Raw genomic sequence first — 20,500 nt, forward strand, 5'->3', positions numbered from 1 at the left:
GTCGCTTGTGCTTCTGGACGCCCTATGTATTTGATTAATTTTGAACGCAGTTCGGGAGTGATTCGTAATATCTAGTCGGCTGAACCGGCATAGGAATTCCATGGAGAGCAGTCGTGCAAGTTTTTTGTGTTTACGTTCTGCTTGTTGGAGAGACTGTTCCATGGACTCACCGCCCAGTCCCAGGTCATGAAAATTTTCTTAATCATACCAGCTCGTTCTGAGCCATTTGTCTGTTATTTGTAATATGTTATGGCGTTGAGGGTCTTTCTAGACTGTCGCCTGCGAGGTGGTATGGTACGAAACGTTGTCCTGATGTTTTCGGCGGTGTTTGTTCCTTGTTCGCGCACCTGTGAGAGTGCTCGTGTTCCTATCCAGATCCAAAAAAGAAAAATGATAAGTTAAGCTCAAATGAAATTGCCTGTTACCTTGACCTGATGAGTCGGCAAAGGGAGCAAAGCGTTGTAGGACAATTTGCTTTATCTCGTACTCGTTCGGCAGTTTCAAATTCGATAGCCTCACATTTGGCTTCACCGTTAACCACATCTAAGCCTCTTATGGGCTAAACATACTTTTCCCATTGGGATATTGAGCTTGGTTCCCGGTCCGATGCACGCAAAAATAGGGAAACATTAGCTACACTCTGTACATAAATTACCAACTATGCGCACGGATACAAAAAAAAGGCAGGATGAGCCGGTTGTTTCAAAGAATCACACAGTAGGCTATCGTCCTTTCCTAAGAGGTGGAAGTATAGATTGATATGTAACGTTAGTATGGCGAATAGGATTTCAGACGTGCTATGTGCGTAGTGGCCGTAATCCCGCCTTGGGTACTCGTACGTTGTACTAAACCTATCGCTACAGCAAGGCGCAGATTTTGGATAGATACCAGACATAATTTCGATTTCATACAACGATCTGACCCTGATTGGTTTGGTTATGCAAGTTGGTTATTTCAAAAGCTTGACACCTGGGAAATGGCACTTTGGTTGGCTTGAGATCTAGAGAAAACTAAAAATTTGGCTAAGAAATCCCCACGGACGGCGCCAATTGTTTGACCAAAAAGTGTTGAGCTTTTTGTTAAACTAATTAAATAAGAAGACTTTAGGTAAATCTTAGCCAATGATAATTTATTCTAGATCTAAGATAGAAGATGAGAGTAAGCAAGCATAGCACACACAAGATTTAACTGTAATATTGATTAAATCACACTATATAAGAAGAAGATGATGATTTTCATAATGTTTTACAATCAATGAGGAATACATGGATGGAAAAGGTCACCGATCTTTAATAAGGTAGAACCCCGTACATTGGGTGTGATGAGACTAACGATCTATGCTGAAGATCTGAGCTTCCTTGCTCCTTTCTCCTTAATGTAGAGAGAGAGGTGATGATCCCTCCTCTTTTTAGGGAATATCTGTGTTTTGATTTTGTTCCGCCTCCTTTTTCTTCTTCTTCTCACTTAGTTATATACTAGATCTTTTCCCTTATCCAACGGTCATTAACCATAGTGTTTAAGTCATTTGAATATATTATGGGTCGACCCCTTGAAATGCCATGATATCCAATTCGCCTCAGATATCCTAAATAAATGACCTCAGTCGTGGCCGAGGTACGTGTCGTTACAGTGTGGTATGGATACGACATTTCCAAGTAACCTTTCGTCGTCCTTTCCCACGCCAATTCTTGTCCGATCAGATTTTGACCCATACCGAGATAAGATGGGATAAGATGGGAATAATTAAGTTTGGGACAAAGTTTATACAATATTTAGGACCCTTTTGGCCATAGGTTTTTTCAAAATATATTTGGGTTTTTTTTTTTGACAAATACATGTTTGGCCATAGATTTTATCTACATTTTGGCAAAATTCCAAAACCCAAAACCCTGAGCTATTTTTGGCCCAAAATATCACTATTACATTTTTTAAAAATTGCCCCAAATTTTGTATTTTATAAAAGAGTCCACCATTTATTATTTTGTAACAATGTTGCTTCGTCTTCTTGGTCATCTGATAGTGTATTATGTAGTTCATTATAAAAATGATAATTTTGCACCAAATTTATTTATGATCAGGAGTATGGTTTGCGATAATATAATGAATGTTATTGATAAAGGTATTGTTGGGTATTTGTGATAGTTTTTAGAACATATGGGTATAAGTCATGTTTCATGTTTTTCAAAAAAAAGAAGTGAAATATATTTTGAAAACTTATGTCCAAACACATTTTCATCTTTAAACTAAACTTCACCCAAATCAGATTATTCAAAATAAATTTTGAAATCTATGGCCAAACGCTAGCTTAGTTAACGATATAAATTTATCTCGGAATAAGTTTATACCGTCAGCCAAATATAATATAAATTTAGTAGCATATTTTATCCCACCTTATTCTACCTTATCCCGCGACCAAACGACTTCTCTTAGGATTTGAATGGTAGAAACTAGACAGAATGTTTCCAAATAGACCCCTACCCTAGGGTAGAGAGACTGTTTCCAAATAGACCCTCGGCATCCTTCCCTCCAAGAACTTCCCACCTTGCTCTTGGGGAGACTCGAACTCACAACCTCTCGGTTGGAAGTGGGGGTTGCTTACCATCAGAACAACCCCTCTTGTCTAGTTTGATCACGGAGTATAAATATAAATTAGTACGCAACATATCTATACTATATTAAAAGTACGAAGACCCTTAACGAAATGTCGTTCGCCTTTTTTACCCTTTAAAAACATATTTTACATTGGACAAAATTGTAAAATAAAAAAATCTTTCCTTATATTTAGGAGTTCTAAATAAAAAAAACTAATATAATTAAATGTTTGATATCTTCTCCTAATAAAGATACAATATATTAAGACGTAAAAGAATACAAAAAAGTAGGAGGAATTTTTTTTGTTTGTTTCCAACAAGAAAACTTCACGTTTTTGTATGATATTTTTGTTCTTTGTCCTTGTTTAATCATTAAGACCAATTTTACCTTTATTTTTCTTTCATATGATTTATTTGTTTTTTGAAAAATTAAATCATAAGTATTTTCTTAGAAGCTTGGTTGTTAAATTCGTTAAAATTTACTACGGCATTAGGTTTTGAAATAATAATTATTGTTGAAAAATATAGTAATCATTAATTTGTGATAAAAAATTAATTATCATAATTTAATTTACAGAAATACCTAAATTACCTCATTGCATATGTTAAAATAAATAAATGGAAAAGGACTTTTATTTTTTGGTAAAAAGAAACCAATATTATTACTAAGAAAGTTTATTACATAATTTAACTTTATAAAACATGAATTAGTTACTACTAAATTCATCTTATAGCTAATAGGATTTTTTATAATATATAACTGATTATGTCACTAAGTAGGATTAGCAATGAATTTTATTATTTAACTACATAATTTATCTATCGCTAATTTTTCTTTTCTTTGTAGATAACTTGTCTTAGAATACATGGTACCTAGACGACTACTTTGATACGAAATTAATGTAAAAGAACGAGATACATAATAACATCAAACTTTCAAGATTATCTTGGTTCTTGTCATGCTTAGATAGGCTATCCGTTACTTTTTTCGACTAAGTAGGCTCAATATTTATCATATTCAAGAGCTTATATTTTTAAAAATCTTATTTTGAGGGGCATATGTTTTTTTTTATAATTTTGTACGCATCAATAAAAGGTACACGCATCACGCGTATCCTGGCACGAAGCCTCTTAACGGATGTCATTCGCCTTTTTTACCCTTTAAAAATAGATGTTATATTGATTATAATTATAATTTAATTATTCTACTAATATTTAATACTTTAAAATCAACTAAATGTTGGTCAGAAACTCCTAAATTTTAGGAATTTAAAACCAAATAAAAATTTACTTATAAATCCTTACCTTAAATAAATTGTGTAAAGTAATTATAATTTTTTCTTATGATTATTAGACAAAATGTATATAAACGTGTTAGAAATCTATTAATAAAATTTTAGATCTAATTTAAGTCTTCAAAAATTAAAGATTATTAATAATATGTAAACCAAACTTACAACATATTAGGTCGAGTATGAAAATATATATAAATAAGTTTAATATGATATGCTTACGTTTTAAAAATAATAGTAGTATTTTAATTTAAAGTAATAAGTACTTTAATGTACTTTGAGTTAATTATTATTTGACTAAGTTGAATACATATTGAAAATTTATACACATATTAAATTACAAATCCAATTACAATACTCGAAAAGTAAAACATAGATAAGATAAATTTATATATTGAAATTAATGAAAATAAATTAGAAACATTTAGTCATAAGTAATTTAAGGTAGTAGTTAAAACAGAAAAAATAAAACATAGACATCTTTTTTTTTTGGTCAAAAAAACACAGACATTGAAATGTATAAATTGATATTCCTTATTGAAATAGCTATACAAAATCAATATCTTTTGTTAAAATAAATTTACACATTTATTTTAATTCAAAAAAATATTTATATAAATTTTTAAAAAATTTATACTCATTTAGATAGGTTACACGCGCAACGCGCGTACCATAAGACTAGTATTTAAAATACGCAATTTATATAATGTATGATTTAAAATATGTGTCTACTCTTTAAACTTACTATTATAAGGCTTAGTTCTATCATTTAGTGTTTTTAATTCATACTTTATTAGTATACTCATTCTTATTTTACATTCTATCATATATATATAATAATCTATATAGGCTCGCGCATAACTTAAGTAGATATTATATACGAAAAAAAAAAAGAACAAAAACTTTATATTATTCAAAGTAACATACTAACAGAGTATAGAACTTTCATAATGATCAATATAATTAATTGAAATATTAAATTTTTCTTCTATTTTTTCATGTTATATTTTCATTGTTATGTTACTTCAAAAAGTTCTATATTATTGGAGGCCTATTTAACCTAATAACGTGTAAAAAAGTTATGCGCTACTAATAATTAGTAAATGAAATTATAGTAATTTATTAAAATATAGTAGTAGTAAGTTCAAAAGATTAACATATGTAAGCGACAGGGTGCAAATCATCAGAATACATTCATTATACAGCGACCAGCCGACCACGGATCTCGTCTGGAGGTTTTGGGATCCGTGAATGGAAATATCTTTGTTTTTTCATTATTTTAATAAGAATTAGAACTTTATGAATTTAATGAGTAAATTATAATATTAATTGTCTGAGAAAAGTGGCAATTGAAGAGTTTACAGTAGCAAACATACTTAATTCCTTTATTATTTCAAAACCTTGACAAGAAAGGAGAACAAATGAATATCTGCTCAAGAGATGAAGTTTATATTGTACTTTTTAAGAGAGCAAAAAAAGTGAATATTATAAAGGCAACAATAATAGCTTGTATTTTAAAGCATTTGCCGTCTTATTCCTTAAAGAAAGCTTAATAACAAAGTTCTCAGTAGTAAGTCAGTCTTCCTTATTTTTAATTGTAGAAGAGAGTATTTTTAATAGAGACGAAAATGTTTGACTTTGGAATAGAGAACCCCAAGGATTCGCTACGAGAAGTATTAAGAATAAATAATATGTTTCGAAATTAATTTTCCAAAAGAAAGAATTTTAATAAAAAGGAAATGTTTGACTCTTCGAATAAACAAATCCTAAGAGAAGTATTAGAGGATATGTTTTCTGAATTGATTTTGCTAGAGACGACTTGGAAAAGATTTTAAAATCATTTTCCTTACTTGCATAAAGTCAGAGATCAAAATTGAAAGGTTGATTAGAAGAAAGGTTGATCATTCACTAGTTTTAATCAGATTTAGAATTTTGACTCAATTTTATAATTATATTCCTTACAAGTATACATGTTCATAACTACTGAATCATTAGATGTTTTAAATCCATAAAGAAATACCAATTCAAAAAGGTTTAATTGAAAAAAACTAATTTTGCAAATCTTTTTTTTTTTGTCGTTTGGTTTGATGTTTAGCTAACTTATATTAGGAGAAGAACTTGGAGATAACGGAATGCGGGTGATGTTTTAGTAATAATTTGAAGATTAAAACTAGACATTCTATATCCTAACTGAAACAAATAACTTAAAGCAACAACTAAGATCATGTCATAACAAACTAACTTGCCTCCATTAATGACACAAGTAGATTATGTAATAAAGAAAAGTGAGGGACTGAAAAGTTATTCGAAGATCTTTTTATAATTTCACAAGATTTTTTTTATTGAGCATATTTCACTGGATAAAAAAGAAAAAAGAAAATTGAAATTTAACTCAAGCAATTTAATATAATATGGTCAAACAAATTATATTACACAGTATGATTTATATTCTCCGGTGTGCTATACTAGTTTAAAAGGAAAAAAAAAATCATCGCGTAAATACAAACACAAGTTGTTCAAACACGAGTGAAATGATTATTCACTACTAACTCAATAACCAAAAGGGCATCTAACAAAGACAACATAAAAATACTACTTAAGCTATTACCAAGAAACCTATGGCAAAACTTAGTTTGCACCTAATACACGTGATTTATTACAAAAACCAAAAACTAATCGAAAATGTTATCAGACACCAGTTTGCAGCTCCAAGTACAGTAAAAAGGGCAGCCCAGTGCACAAGGCATTCCTCATTCATTTAGGGTTCTGGGAAGAGCCACACTCTAAGGGGTGTAATGTAGACAACCTACTCTAATGTAAGCATTAGTGGTTGTTTCCACGGCTTGAACTCGTGACCTATAGGTCACACAGAGACAACTTTATTGTTGCTCCAAGGCTCCCTTTCGCCGCTCCAAGTACAATGGAGTAACAATAAAAAGAAAATGATTATTGACTAAAACTACAGACTGCTTAACAAACAATTTGCAACTAACAAATCATGTTGCTCTCTACCAAATTTGCTGTCCTTGTCCTCCAACAAAGCTTCTAACTCCATGGTATCCACATTGGTATAAAATAATAACCTTTCCCTCTAACAAGAATTCAGTCAAACAGTCATGGATAGATAGTGTGCTGCACTCTCTTTGCCTTAGTTCACACTCTCGTATCATACGAACGGGGAAGATATCACAATACTCCTTTCCTAATCAAAGCAGTTGGAGAAGATATCAAACTGGTCAACATCATAGCAACCATAACATTAGTTGTTACTTAAATTACAATGAAAGCAACAGAGTAATCTTTCTGTTTTCTTAATTTTGGGAGAAGGGTGAGGTAGTGGTTGGGAGAAGGTAAGAGACACTCACCGGATAAGTTAGTCTACTCATCCTCTGATTCTAGTTGCCCTCCAAATTTCCTCAATGCAAGAGAATATATTGCTTTTCGTTTCACCGATTTTCCACTTGCTACCAACTTGACGGCCTGTGATCAAATGATATCTTATAGGTCGTGAAGTTCAAGCTTCAAATCATACATAGACAAGTGTTGCAATGAAAAAAACAAACTGTTTGTAGTGAATGTCAATTTGCTGCTAAATATTGAGTTCCGGTATCATTGTCAAGTATATATTTATATCATTCAGCTATATCCACTTAATGATATTTAGTTTTCCCCCTTTCTGCTAAAGGGAAGAGCCCCGCAAAACGGCAATATAAAATAATTTTGCACTATCATGCTTGACTGAGCAGCAGATCCACTGATTTCGACTATAGATTTATGTCATCCGCAAATTGAGAGAAAACGGAACATAATTAGGATGGTCCGTGATCATGAAGCAAACAATTACAAGTAAGCATGAGGTTGGAGTTTGAGAGACAGATTTGCCATATCTGTAACAGCATTACCGTTTACAGATAAACTTGAAAGATGTTTTAGTTTAATCAAGTAAACTATGAAAATGAGTCAAAAATAGGATTGCAACAAATTGATGTGACACGGCTTCTGAATCCTTAAGCAAGTGAATTTGCAGAAATGGTTCTTTCATGGACTTAACCACCAAATTTTGATGGTAAAATGTAACTAAAATGAACACTAAAAGAATGGATGGTAGGTGGAGAATTACTTATTGAACAAGACCGTAGGTTGCTTAAATTTCGTTATAGTATAAAAAATAGAAACAGGGGAAAGCAGAATAAAAATCATACTTGGAAAACAAAAAATAAGTCTACCAATAATAGGTGACCCACGAGAATTCCATTAACATCTCCAGAAAAGTTATTTCCATGCTGAAAACATCTTTTCAGTAATATCCAAGGCGACTCCTCAATAGATTTTAACTCAATGCAAAATCATAGGGTACTGAAATTTCAATTAGAGTAAAAAAAAAAAAAATTGAAATAAGGCAAGGTAGAAAGAAAAGCCATGCTTACAGAACAAAAAAAGTCTGCCAAATATCTCCAGAAAAATTATTTCTCAAGTGTTACTAAAGTAAACACACGAGAATTCCATTAACATCTCCAGAAAAGTTATTTCTATGCTGAAAATGTCTTTTCAGTAATATCCGAGGTGCCTACTCGATAGATTCTATCTCATTATACCTAATACAAAGTAATGAGTAGTCCTCAAGTATAGGTCTTCTGTTCTCAGATATACCATAAAAGATTGGAACTTAGATCTACTATAATACTTCACAACCTAGAAGAAGAGAGCCAGCAAAAACATGGCAAACCTTTAGCAGAAATAAGATTGGCCAGATAAATTTAAGAAAGTTGATCAAAATTATTATGTTATTAACTCCTTAATTCTCACTGAACAACTAATATTAAACCATGTAAACACATCAGGAACAGAGTAAGATCTGAACAAATAAAATCTTTACCCATCAAAAAACAAAAAAGAAGAAATTAAATCTGCATTTTGGAAAAAGATTACTACCATTGAAAGAGAATGTCCCTCCGAAATCAGCTCTCTCAACTCATTCTCCAGCTGTGATTCTGATGGACTCTCATCAATACTGATTGATTTGCCTTCAATCAAGAAAGTAATTTCACCCTTCAGTTGACGTGCCGAGAATGCCTCTTTGGCTTCGCCAATGGTGCCGCGCCAAAACTAATAAATATAAAAAATGAGACAAAAGAATTAAAGAGTAACTTTTTGAACTTGCGCAATAGATGCTCATAATGGATCACCATAATAACTGTGATTAAGAAGAGGGCAATTGGCAGGGAAAAAAGACTATGAAGAAAGCTTATTGAATAAAGAAGCTTTAATTTTTGAGGTTCCACCTGAATAATTAGAAGGATTTGTTTTATCAATATGTCTGGAGACATGCACATTCACCAGATGGGGTTAGCACAAACATCGTACACTTACGAAAACATCAGAGCTTAAATGACCGGTACCCATAAAAGGTAAGTTAAGAAGGAATTCCTCAATGTTTGTAAACACAGCACTGTTTTCAAAAATAATTGTCCTTTTGCAATTAGTCACTTCTTGTCAATTGAGAAGCTCAAAAAGATTTACAAAAATAACTAACTAGGTCGCATCGTCTGAAAGAAAGGATTCAGGCTTGAGGAGATGCTTTGCTGATCTGAACATCAGAGCCAATACAGTACGATACGATACATTATGAAACGATACGTAACAACCATCCAAACAAGCTGTAATGTATATTCTTTACAATGCATCTTCGCCTGCCCTCCTGCTAATCCGTTTCCTTCATTCTTTTGTTTTTGTCGAAGAGAGAAGAAAAGTCATTTTTCTCTTAGCTTAGTTTTTTCACGTTGTCCCCATATACTGGCTAATCTCCACTGGTGGAGACTTAATCATGTCTACTGTCAGTGTCGTAAGATGTCAGGTGTACTCGATTCAGAAAGTCTCAAATACTTATTTGGAAAAAAAATACTTATTATTGTTTCACCGCATTTTCTCGATGCCTAAATTGACTGCTAGACTGGTTCAGTGAGACCACCAATTTTTTATGTCTATAATGAGATTAGTCTCTCCTCGAGGAGAGTAGGCCACCCTCCTTTAAAATTCTGTTTCCAGTGTAGCTAGCTACTTTAATTATAATTCAAATCAATCTTATTAATTATACAAACCAGTGCTGATATACAACAAGAGAGTACACCAAAAACAAGAAAGCCTAACTAGTTGTATGAACTATTTTATAGACTCGAAACATACAAACACAGAAAGGAAAAACCAGTCCGGTCTTCCTCCAGAAGTAACAAAAATTAACTACTACCCCTCTTCGAAATATCCTTAAGCTCACTTACCCCTCTTCCAGTTTAGACAGTTACTTAAGCACTAGCTTTTAAATCCAACAAGCATGATAATGAAAAAATGAAAACTTTCAGCAGATAGTAACTTTAATTCATATACAATTACCTCCTCATGTACTTTGGTCATCTCCCGAGCCATGACACACTCCCTACATGGAAGCATAAAATGTAAAATAGTAGCATGTAAAAGTAAAAAAAACTGTAAAATTGGAACTTCAAATTCTCCTTCCCTCATTCTCTTTTTATCTTTTTGTAAGAAGGGGGAAAGGGAGAGCTGGATGGGGAATGTTTACACCTCGTTCCCACCCCCTGCTGAGGTTCCTCCATCAACTTAAGGTAACAAGTTTTAGCAAAGAAAATATTACGACTAGAATAAATTTCTGAAATAGCAAAGAGGAACGATAAGATTGCAACCCCTGATTCCCATGCCATGCAGCTAACCAGGATATGATGAGGATATTAAGATGTGAGCGTCAGTTCCTATTTGCTAGAAAGATTGTCAGGAACACCCTTGGATTCGCGCATATGATAGTTGATTATGAAACCATGAACCATAGATATTTACCTACTCTCACCAAATATAGCAGCAGCCTCTTCAAGAAATTGAGAAAGCCTGTGAGGTGGAATGAAGAAAATTTGTGTGGCTGATTCATTTGCTGAAAGTATCAGCCTCTCTTTCCTCGAAGAATTATGCTTTGGAAGAAAACCAACTGCATAATGAGAAAATATGTGAATCAGTTTTACCAGTATTTCACTAAATATTCTTGAAATTTCTAGTAACTAAGACACACAATGTATCAGAGGATTACCAAATGTGAACTCATTAGTAGGTAAGCCAGAGGCCGAAAGAGCAGTTACCACAGCAGAAGGCCCAGGAATGGGAACAACAAGTACATTTTTATCCACGCACAGCTTAGCCTGCATTTAAAAAATATATCATGTGCATATCTATCAAATAGACAAGATGTGGAACATGAAGCCTGAAAACCTCATTACTGCTCTTTCCTCAAATATATAGAGAATGTTCAAGACAAACTTCCAATGGTGCACAAACAACTACTATATTTCCCCTAAGAAATAACCAATAGAAATGGATGTTCAATACAATCTGAAGAAAGGAACGAAAAATCCACAAGATTACTGACAAGGATATACTTGCTCACCAGTTCCATTCCAGGGTCACTGATGCCTGGTGTGCCAGCGTCACTGATCAGGGCGACAATTTCACCATCTTGTAGTTTCCTCAGCACCATTTGTGCTCTTTGAGATTCATTGAACTTGTGATAACTAAGCTGAAACCTAAAGCTTATTGTTCGAGACAAACGAACATTCTAATTGAAGCACCATGCATAACCCAAAAGTGACTTACAAGAGGAGTTTTAATGTTGTAATAGTGTAGCAATTTTCCGGAATGCCTTGTATCTTCAGAAAGAATCACATTTGCTGATTTCAAGACTCGCAAAGCCCTGAAAGCATCAGGGTTCACCGACAAGGCAGAGAATGTAGAAAAAAGAAACAATCTTGACATCAGTGTTCAAGATTAGAGCTTCAAAACACCAACAACTAATCCATTCTTAAGCAGAAGCATTATCAATATATATCAAATTGTTCAACTATAATATTCATGATAAAAAAGAGCAGCCCGGTGCACTAAGCTCCCGCTATGTGCGGGGTCCGGTAAAGGGTCATACCACAAGGGTCTATTGAACGTAGCCTTACTCTGCATTTCTGCAAGAGGCTGTTTTCACGGCTCGAACTCGTGAGCCCATGACTTCCTGGTCACGTGGCAGCAACTTTACCCATTACGCCAAGGCTAGCCTTCATAATATCCATGATACTTGTATGTAAAACATAAAGAGAACCTTTAATGTTAGAAAACTCATATTAGAATGAAACTAGTCCAATTGAACAACACCTAAGGATTCATATAGCGGACCTCGACTAGCTTGGGATTGAGACATAATAGTAGTTGATGTATAACATCCGTGAAACTTTACAGGTGGAATGCTATTCATCTGCTTTGTAATGTTTGGTTTAAACTTAGTGTGTGTGTGTGTGTTTACTCAGCTGTAATGCATAGTACACGTCAAAGGCCAATACAAAAAAGGAGTAAGTAAAGTATGCAAGTGATTTTATTACCTGAGAGTAATATCTTCAAGATTGCCAATTGGGGTTCCAACTAGATATAAACCTGGTTTCAAAGGGCCCTAAAAACAAAAAGGAAATGTAATTAATTCACACTGGCACCACCCTGAAAGCTTTAGAAAAAATAAAGATTCTTTTTTTATGAAGTAAAGGGCAGCTCGGTGCACTAAGCTCCCTCTATGCCCGGAGTCCGAGAAAGGGCAGGACCACAAGAGTAACCCGTGACCTCCTTGTCCTATGGCAGCAACTTTACCGCTATGCGCGGGATCCGGGGAAGGGCCGGACTAAAAGGTGTATTGTATGCCGTCTTACCTTGCATTTATGCAAGAGGCTGTTTTCACTGCTAGTAACCGTGACCTGCTGGTCAAGTGGCAACAGTTATGCCAAAAGTTATGCCAAGGCTCCCCTTCTCTTTTTTTATGAAATAAAGAAGACAAAAGTTAGCAAATTTACTTGCTTAGAATTCGATAGGTGATGCTGCAGTTCATCAGTGGCAGTGGCATCAGCAGTGGAGCTTTCTGCACTGTTAGTAGAGTAATATGAAGGGGTGAGAGTTGTGGGGACACTGGATATGGTGGTACAAAGAAGTGAAGGTGGGAAATGGGGTCGCAAAAATTGAGTGAATAAGGGAAGAGGACACCTCCTAAACTGCCGGTGAACTGGGCTGAAGACGGCGGAGGAAGAGGTGGAGGAAAAAATAGACATGGGATTATAACGCCGTATCAGCATTCTTGATTCTGCTGTTCAACAATTCAGAGCCCTTTTGCAGCGCAATCCTCAAATTACTGAGTTGAAAATTTCAGGGGTTTCTATTATTAGAATATTAAAGCTCCCTTTGCCATAAGTTTTGCTAAAATAAATTTGAAATTTATTTTCAAAATTCATGTTTGGTCATAAATTTTGTCCATATTTTGGTAAAATCTCAAACCCCAAATCTTAAAATTAGGGGTAGGCATCGATCGGTTCGGTTCGATTATGAATCTTATTAGTTCTGTCTATCGGTTATCGGTTTACAAATATCATAACTCGATAACCAAACCGATAAGATATTGGTTATCGGTTATCGGTTACTCGGTTATCAATCATTATCGGTTCGGTTATCGGTTTATCCGATAAGATAAAACAATTAAAACAGTTTCGCAATGTAAAAAACTGTTTCGCAATGTATAAAACAGTTTCGGTAAAATCAGTATTCTTAAGATCTTCTTTGTTCAAACGACTAGCAGTAACTCTTTGTACATGGATATCTACATTTTTACTCTAGTACAGAATTATGTATATAGATTAAAAAGTTTATTAGTTATGAAATACAAATTTTATAACAACTGACACAAGATAACTTTGTAACAACTCAACAATTAAAGCACACGACAAATCTCACTTTAGCTTTCAAACAAACTAAGAAAAATCCAGAGCCAGAATGCTTTCAAACAAACTAAGAAAAAAATGAAGATGAAGCAACTAAAAACTTACACGAAGAATCAAGATGAAGCTGAAGAATGCGGCTGAAGAGTGAAGTGAAGATACGACTGAAGAATCTGATGGATCTGAGAAATGAAGTGAAGATGCGACTGAAGAGTGAAAGAAAGAAGCTGAGAAATGCGACTGACGCCTGCCTGAGTCTTGACGGGCTGACTAGTGAGGGCGTGAGGCGGAGAAACTAAGAAAGAATAGGGAAATCAAAGAGTGAACTATGAATTATGAAACCTAGTATGTATATACTTAGGGGTAAACTAGTAAATTAGTTAATTCTTATTGGGTTATCGGTTTTACCCAATTACAGAATTGTCAAACAGAGCCCGAATCGATAACCCAATATAAAAAAAAAAATTAACCCATTAACGAACCGTTAACCCAATAATCCAATATCGATAACCCAATAAATAATTAACGGTTCGAGTTATCGATTTTACCCGATATATGCCCACCCCTACCCAAAATCACCTCAATTGCTAATTTTGGGTCAAAATCCCAAAACTTGGGAATTATATACATATTTTTCCAAAATAAAGTTGGAAAATATGTTTTGAAAATGTATGTCCAAATATATTTTCATCTTCAAACCAAACTTCACTCAAATCAAATTTTTCAAAACAAATTTGGAATCTATGATCAAACACTAGCTAAGAACCTGACTGCAATTCGAATAAAGTGTTTTCAAGGCTTTTAGTGAATTGTGCTGCTTATTTGCCTTCAATTTTTGGAAAAATTATCAGTTTTTACTAAGAGCCCGTTTGGACATAAGAATTTTTTCATCTTTTTTCGAAATCACTGTTTGATCATAAAATTTTTAAATTTTACTTGAAGATGAAATTTGAAAATTTGAAAATTCCAAAAAGCTGTTTTATAAAATTTCACTCATATCACTCACAAAATTTCAAAAACAACCCAAAATTATATACTCTATAATTTTCAAATACCATTTTCACTTGAAAATTTTTTTACCCCTTTTTTTGGAATTTACCATTCTTATGTCCAAACGCCCACTAAGTATCTAACTCTAGATTAAGAATTTGGTTCATAATTTAATAATATGTCTATTTTTACTCATCTGTTCAATGAAATGTGAAAAAAAAAACGAATTGTTCTCGTGAATTTATAACTATTTATGTGAAGAATTGGCATAATCTAAACTAAACTATTAGTAAAAACAGAAATATACGTTCCACCAATTTGGAACATGAACTCTCAAATGCGCCTTTAATTATGAAGTTAAGTTTAAACAAAATTGGTTTTTATAGTTGGATCTTTTTCTTTTTCGGGGAGCGGGGAGAACGGATCCTAGGACCAGGTAATGGTCCTTCGTGGTCATTTACAATGTTAAAATTAATAAAGTATCTTTTTCAGATATCTTACGTATAAAAGTAAATTTTTCATATATAAAAAAAAATAAGATCATAAAATTAAAAACAAGTTTGTGAAGATTATTAAGACGACATATATATCACAAAATTCATAGTTTTTAATCTAAGTGATCTCTTGTGTTTAGGATTTGGTAAGATATTATTCTTATATTGAACATAAAGAGTTTCAAGTTTGAAGTTTTAAGCTTTTGATTCAACACCAAAAGATGATGAATTTTGGCTGCAGAGAATCAAGTACAGGAAAGTCATATTACAATTTACACTTACAGTAAAACTCTTAACCCCAACTAATAACCAAGCAAAACAAATTGGATTACATGGTACATCTCATAAGATGGATGAAAGGGTCAGCAGTTTAAGGCCACACCCATTATAACATAAAACACAATATTCCAACCTATGTTTCTGTCTCACATTTAACCAGAAGCACCAATACTGCTATACAAGTTGAGGCTGCGTAATAGCAGCTTTCAAATATTGCTCAGCCCAATCAATGTAAGCTGGCGAATTCAGAATGTCAGTTTTTTTTTTCTTCTAGTACTTGTTTTTATAAAACCAATTTCTCTTGCTTTCTGGAAAAGAAGAGAAGAACTTTTCAGTTGGCACGAGAGTTGGAGTTGCTTGTGTTGCAGTCGTATGCAGCTTGTGTAACTACACCTTATCGTCGTGGAACCACCATCTCGTCTCCTTGGGAGACCTGCCATTTTTGCAGTTCTTCACGTAGCGATCATTGTCTGCAGGACGTTGCTGTTCAAACAGGCAAGTGTGAATTTGAGGCCTCAATCTCAAAAGGTTAAAAGTTCAAGAACAAATAAAGAGATGACAAATGTAAAATTCAAATGAAGTTTAAATGCTAACAGACCTTCTCAGTTGAGCTAGACAACATTGACAGAATGCTGATGCAGATGGAACTAACAGTCATGGCGGGGGACCATGAATCATACAAAATGTCTGCAACCAAAGTAATATGTCAGCATATAATACATAAGACTGTTAGTTGGAGAAGGAGGTGGCTATGGTACAAAATTATGCCATTCTCCTGCTAAATAGGATTGACTGATCTATAGTCAATTCACCTGGATTGATCAACTTTTGGTTGGTAGCAAATATAACCCAATGTTCCTTCTAGAGATAAAATGTGTACATTTAGGAACTAGATGACAACTGCTACTAACTACCATAAACTTTTTGCAACTTTATTTTATAGATACATTTTTTGAATTTTGAGGCAGTAGGTTGACCAAACAAAATTGGAGAGCTAGTAATTTTCATCTTGTGCAAGGGGATACCACAATATTCTTGGCCAATATGTTGATGAAATTTCACCCATGCTTCTCTAGTTCATATATTTTCAAATGTGTTAATGTGCTTTAGATCATCTCTTTTTTCCATTTTTCTTTCTCACTTAGCAAATAGGAGGAAAAGCTAACCGACAAGAAGATCAAAACAGCTGTTCAGGAGAGTAAATTTGTGTGTCTAAGAAGTCTCAGGTTAAACTTGTGAGCTTGGTTTCAAAACCAAAGGGCTAAACCCTCCGGAGGAGCCAATATATACGATGATGACTAAAGTCTACGCCTCACCAACATATACAACAAGACTTGACAAATTCAGTATCTCAAACATGTCATAGAACAAAGGGCAGCCCGCTGCACTAAGCTCCCGCTATGCGTGGGGTTGGGGGAAGGGCCGGACCTTACGCAGCCTTACCCTGCATTTCTGCAAGAGTTCTGCAAGAGGTTGTTTCCACTGCTCGAACCCGTGGAATGATAGAAAAATGATACAAATTCTCATTCAGGTGCTACATTCCCTAGTCTTTGCAAAATCAATACTCTGCAGCACCCGACATCTCTTCCAAACGGAGCATAATACAGAGGTGACTGGCTCTGCCTAAATAACATAGCAGTATCAGAATAAGAGTAAACCAGCTTACTAGTGGCCCTTAACTAGACTACTTCTAGCCCCTAATAAATCACCACACACACACACACACACACACACACACACTCCAAAGTAAAGATACCAAGTGGACAAAAGGAAGAAAAATATTAACAATGAGAAGAGAACAAATAGTTTGTCTCGGCAGGGCCCAATCAAATGATGGATGCACAAGCACACAATACAACAGTTTCTAACCTTAAGCTAAATGATGCCAATAGGTACAAGGATGATATAGACATGGAACAGGGAATACAAGCACCCCATCAGCTCCCAAGCATGCTAAAACAGGAGGGTGATTGGTACAACTTATGAACCCTAGGATTACCTTTTTAACCTTGTAAAGAAAATTTTACCTAAAAATGATCTTGGTATGTAGTTTAAGAGGATTTTTCCATGGAAAAGAATATAACAGGAAAACAAGAAAAAAGAGAAGATCAGTTCTAGAATAATGTGTAGAGTTGGAACTATAATATAATATGTAATATGGAATAATGGACAGAACTCACTAGCCCACTATGCTAAGATGCAGTAGTAGTTTAGGCCTATTTGCTTTAATTTCAAAATTACTAAGTTCAGATTAAGAAGGTAAATATAAAACTACCAGGCAAGTTGTTCCAAGCACCATTTTTGTATGAATCAACGACATCTTCAGTACTCCGACAATGTTCTAAGAGATTAATTAGAAGTGGCTGCTAAATAAGATATAATCATGGTGCAGAGCACTAAAGCAATCAAGTGGTATTATCTGAATTCATTTGTTTGCTTTCACAAGCAGATTTGACCAAGAGATTCACTTTTAAGCTTCAAAGTGCCCAATAGATGTTGAACAATAATGGACCCCTTTGGTGTTCATTTAAATGATTTCAACACACATACAAACGAAAGAATGAACAAGAAGTCCAAGGAGCTAAATAAAAACTGCCACTATATCTAGTCTTGATTTCTCTTGGGTACCAACATTCCACAAGAGAAAAGAGAACCATAATACAAGGATGCAACAACAAGACAGTTGGCACAATCACAATCCAATAACCGTACACGGTACAAATTCATGATACCATAGGAAAATGGGCCATGCTGACAAAATAGGGGAAAATGATCTCTATCATCTCATGCTGTGCAACTATAGGCTATATGTTGTTTTCTCCCTACATGTAGTCCTCAATTTCAAGTGCTGCATTGATTACTTTGCAATTTTGTATATAGGAAGCCAATCAAGACCAAATGAGCAAACAAATACTTTGCGTAGGATGGGAAAACAAACCTAAACAGATATGCCCATTGCTATAAATATGAGGATGTAATGGTGCTGGAGAGATAAAAACGACCTGCCAAGTAGAAAATAAAATGCTACAGTAAAAATTAAATATACTATAGAAAGAGGAAACTAATAGGAGTATCAAATAAGCAACAGAATGCCTTGCATTTCGAGACATATGATGTTAGATATTAGATCCAAGTTGAAGTATTTAAAGCAGTTAAACCCAAGCTGATGGAATAAGAAAGTTAACACATGTATAATATAATGTACTTCCATTAGTTAATAGTAAATTAATTGAGAAAATTCAGAAGGGCTTACTTTATAAATACATGTACACATCACCATAAGGAAATCCTAGGCATTTCTTACTAGTATTTTTTTGTTAACAAGGGAACTTGCAGCCGCTATCCTTCGGGTACTCACAAGGTAAAGCCCGCTCCTGTGTAATAGCCCGCAAACCACACATGAGGGTAAACCGCGCTAGGCAAACCCAGTGCGACGGGCTGACCGAGGAGATATGGAAGGGGGTTTAGAACCCTAGACCTCCCATTTGGGAAATCCCCTGCTCAACCAACTCGGCTACCCCGAAGGGTTAACATTTCTTACTAGTACTAACTGATCATTGCCTACTGCTTCAGTCTTCACTTAAACCAATATTTATTAGTCCTTAAGGAATTCACAATTTCTTCTCTTACTGACCATGTTAATCCATAAACTGATATAAAACAGAGCAAGAGAAAGTTTTATTCAAAACAAAAATTAAACAAAATATAAAAAAGGAGAGAAACTCACTTGTGGGGCTTCCATAGGGTAATGCTCAGGAAAATCAACCTGAAGCTGATACATCTCATTTGCATACAAAGTCCCTGCTGCCCCGTTGACTTCAATTATCCATCTACCACTCAAACACAAAACATAAATTGAAAACGACTCACGGAAAAAAACGATCTTTTTCTAATTCCACCTTTAATACACTGAAACTAAATAAACTTATATAAGGAAAAAGAAAAAGATAAATAGCTCTTTACCTTTGAAGATTATCAGTAACTTTGTGTTTAAATCCAGCAGGAGGATTAACTTGCCATTCTACAAGCTCTTTCTGCAACCGATTGCAAGCGATCTTGCTCAAAGCCTACTACATTCCAACTCAATCAACAACCCCATTTGCCAAAAAATTCAAAAAAAAAAAAAACTAAATTTTGTTCATATAAGGCCACAAAAATTCAACAATATTTTACATATAGACACAAAAACAAACCTTGCGAGAAGAAGCAGAAGGGTTAGTCATGGCTTTGACGAAGTGTGGTGGTTGAGTTCTCACAGGAAGAGAAAAAGATAGTGCGACAAAAACAACTGTCTGCGTAGAGTGGACGTCGGTGTTTACCTTTATTAATTTATTGGGGGTCTAAAATGTAACATGATGAGAAATTTACGGGCTGTTTTATAATTTGATAAGGGAATTGGATAATGTTGTAAATTCATAAAGAAGTAGATTTTGTTCAGAAACTGATCAATTGGGACAGCGGTTTTTTGTGATGAGATGGATGATCACGTGCAGTTTCAAAGTGCAGGTAGACACGTGGCGAATGTTCTCGGCAGTTCACGTGACATAAAGTATACGTCGGATTTTGACAAAACTTTATTCATTCATTGGAGGATTAAAGGTTTTTATCGCATCAGATTCGGTTTAGATTTGAAGTTTTTGTTTGATTCCAGATATTTCACATTTATCTTTTATTTTAGTTTTGGTTAAAATATCAAACTTTACTTAACCAAGTATAATATTTACATCTCACTAGCTCGTGTGGACTCTAGAACTAGATCCTATACATTATCTCTACTAAAAAAAACCGATCAAGGATCAAATATCCAAAAATCCGATCAAAACAAAAACATATGATCTGCTAATAGTACCTAGCTTCTAATTTCAGAACTTTGACTTAACTAGCTAGGATAACTACTTAGCCTTTCTAATTCCTTTTTCTATTTAGCTTTTGTCTGCCCTCGAATGTGCAGATCCGGTAGAATCTCGTTAATTGTCTTATTGTATGTTGTCTTTTTCCCCTGAAATCTTCTATTATTTCTCTCAGCCCATACAGGATATACCACTGTTGCAAATAAGAATACT

General features: G+C 34.2%; 2 protein-coding genes across 9 annotated transcripts; both read right to left on the bottom strand.

The window, feature by feature from the left end:
• Nucleotides 1–6,364: 6,364 nt before the first annotated feature.
• On the bottom strand, nucleotides 6,365–13,104 carry LOC104213287 (uncharacterized). 8 transcript variants are annotated; one of them, XM_009762758.1, is made up of 12 exons: nucleotides 12,950–13,102; nucleotides 12,763–12,832; nucleotides 12,622–12,666; nucleotides 12,304–12,371; nucleotides 11,534–11,630; nucleotides 11,328–11,456; nucleotides 10,974–11,082; nucleotides 10,730–10,874; nucleotides 10,271–10,313; nucleotides 8,816–8,989; nucleotides 7,249–7,363; nucleotides 6,365–7,115 (listed from the first exon to the last, which is right to left on the bottom strand). In XM_009762758.1, the coding sequence occupies exons 1-11, from the start codon at nucleotides 13,036–13,038 to the stop codon at nucleotides 7,262–7,264; spliced, it is 1,071 nt and encodes a 356-aa protein (XP_009761060.1). In that variant the 5' UTR covers nucleotides 13,039–13,102; the 3' UTR covers nucleotides 6,365–7,115; nucleotides 7,249–7,261. The 8 variants fall into 8 exon arrangements, with proteins under 8 accessions (XP_009761060.1, XP_009761059.1, XP_009761055.1 ...); XM_009762757.1 differs by having other exon boundaries at nucleotides 12,622–12,669; XM_009762753.1 differs by having other exon boundaries at nucleotides 12,622–12,669; nucleotides 12,763–13,102.
• Nucleotides 13,105–15,442: 2,338 nt separating this feature from the next.
• On the bottom strand, nucleotides 15,443–19,835 carry LOC104213286 (probable ubiquitin-conjugating enzyme E2 16). Its single transcript, XM_009762752.2, has 6 exons — nucleotides 19,631–19,835; nucleotides 19,401–19,504; nucleotides 19,165–19,267; nucleotides 18,376–18,439; nucleotides 16,036–16,124; nucleotides 15,443–15,920 (listed from the first exon to the last, which is right to left on the bottom strand). Exons 1-6 carry the CDS (start codon nucleotides 19,658–19,660, stop codon nucleotides 15,825–15,827), a joined length of 486 nt encoding a protein of 161 aa, XP_009761054.1. The 5' UTR covers nucleotides 19,661–19,835; the 3' UTR covers nucleotides 15,443–15,824.
• Between the last annotated feature and the right edge of the window lie 665 nt (nucleotides 19,836–20,500).

The sequence above is a fragment of the Nicotiana sylvestris genome, chromosome 4 (genome assembly GCF_000393655.2).
Source record: "Nicotiana sylvestris chromosome 4, ASM39365v2, whole genome shotgun sequence".
Classification (NCBI taxonomy): Eukaryota; Viridiplantae; Streptophyta; class Magnoliopsida; order Solanales; family Solanaceae; genus Nicotiana; species Nicotiana sylvestris.

Excerpts from the sequence above, each read along its gene's own strand:
- LOC104213287 (XM_009762753.1), bottom strand. The coding sequence starts at position 13,038 with ATGCTGATACGGCGTTATAATCCCATGTCTATTTTTTCCTCCACCTCT. Across the intron at positions 12,372-12,621 it reads GCCTCTTGCATAAATGCAAG|GGCCCTTTGAAACCAGGTTT; the intron begins GTAAGACGGCAT and ends TTTTGTTTTTAG. Across the intron at positions 10,875-10,973 it reads TACTAATGAGTTCACATTTG|TTGGTTTTCTTCCAAAGCAT; the intron begins GTAATCCTCTGA and ends CTCATTATGCAG.
- LOC104213286 (XM_009762752.2), bottom strand. The coding sequence starts at position 19,660 with ATGACTAACCCTTCTGCTTCTTCTCGCAAG. Across the intron at positions 19,505-19,630 it reads CTTCTGCTTCTTCTCGCAAG|GCTTTGAGCAAGATCGCTTG; the intron begins GTTTGTTTTTGT and ends GGAATGTAGTAG. Across the intron at positions 19,268-19,400 it reads GTTACTGATAATCTTCAAAG|ATGGATAATTGAAGTCAACG; the intron begins GTAAAGAGCTAT and ends TTTGAGTGGTAG.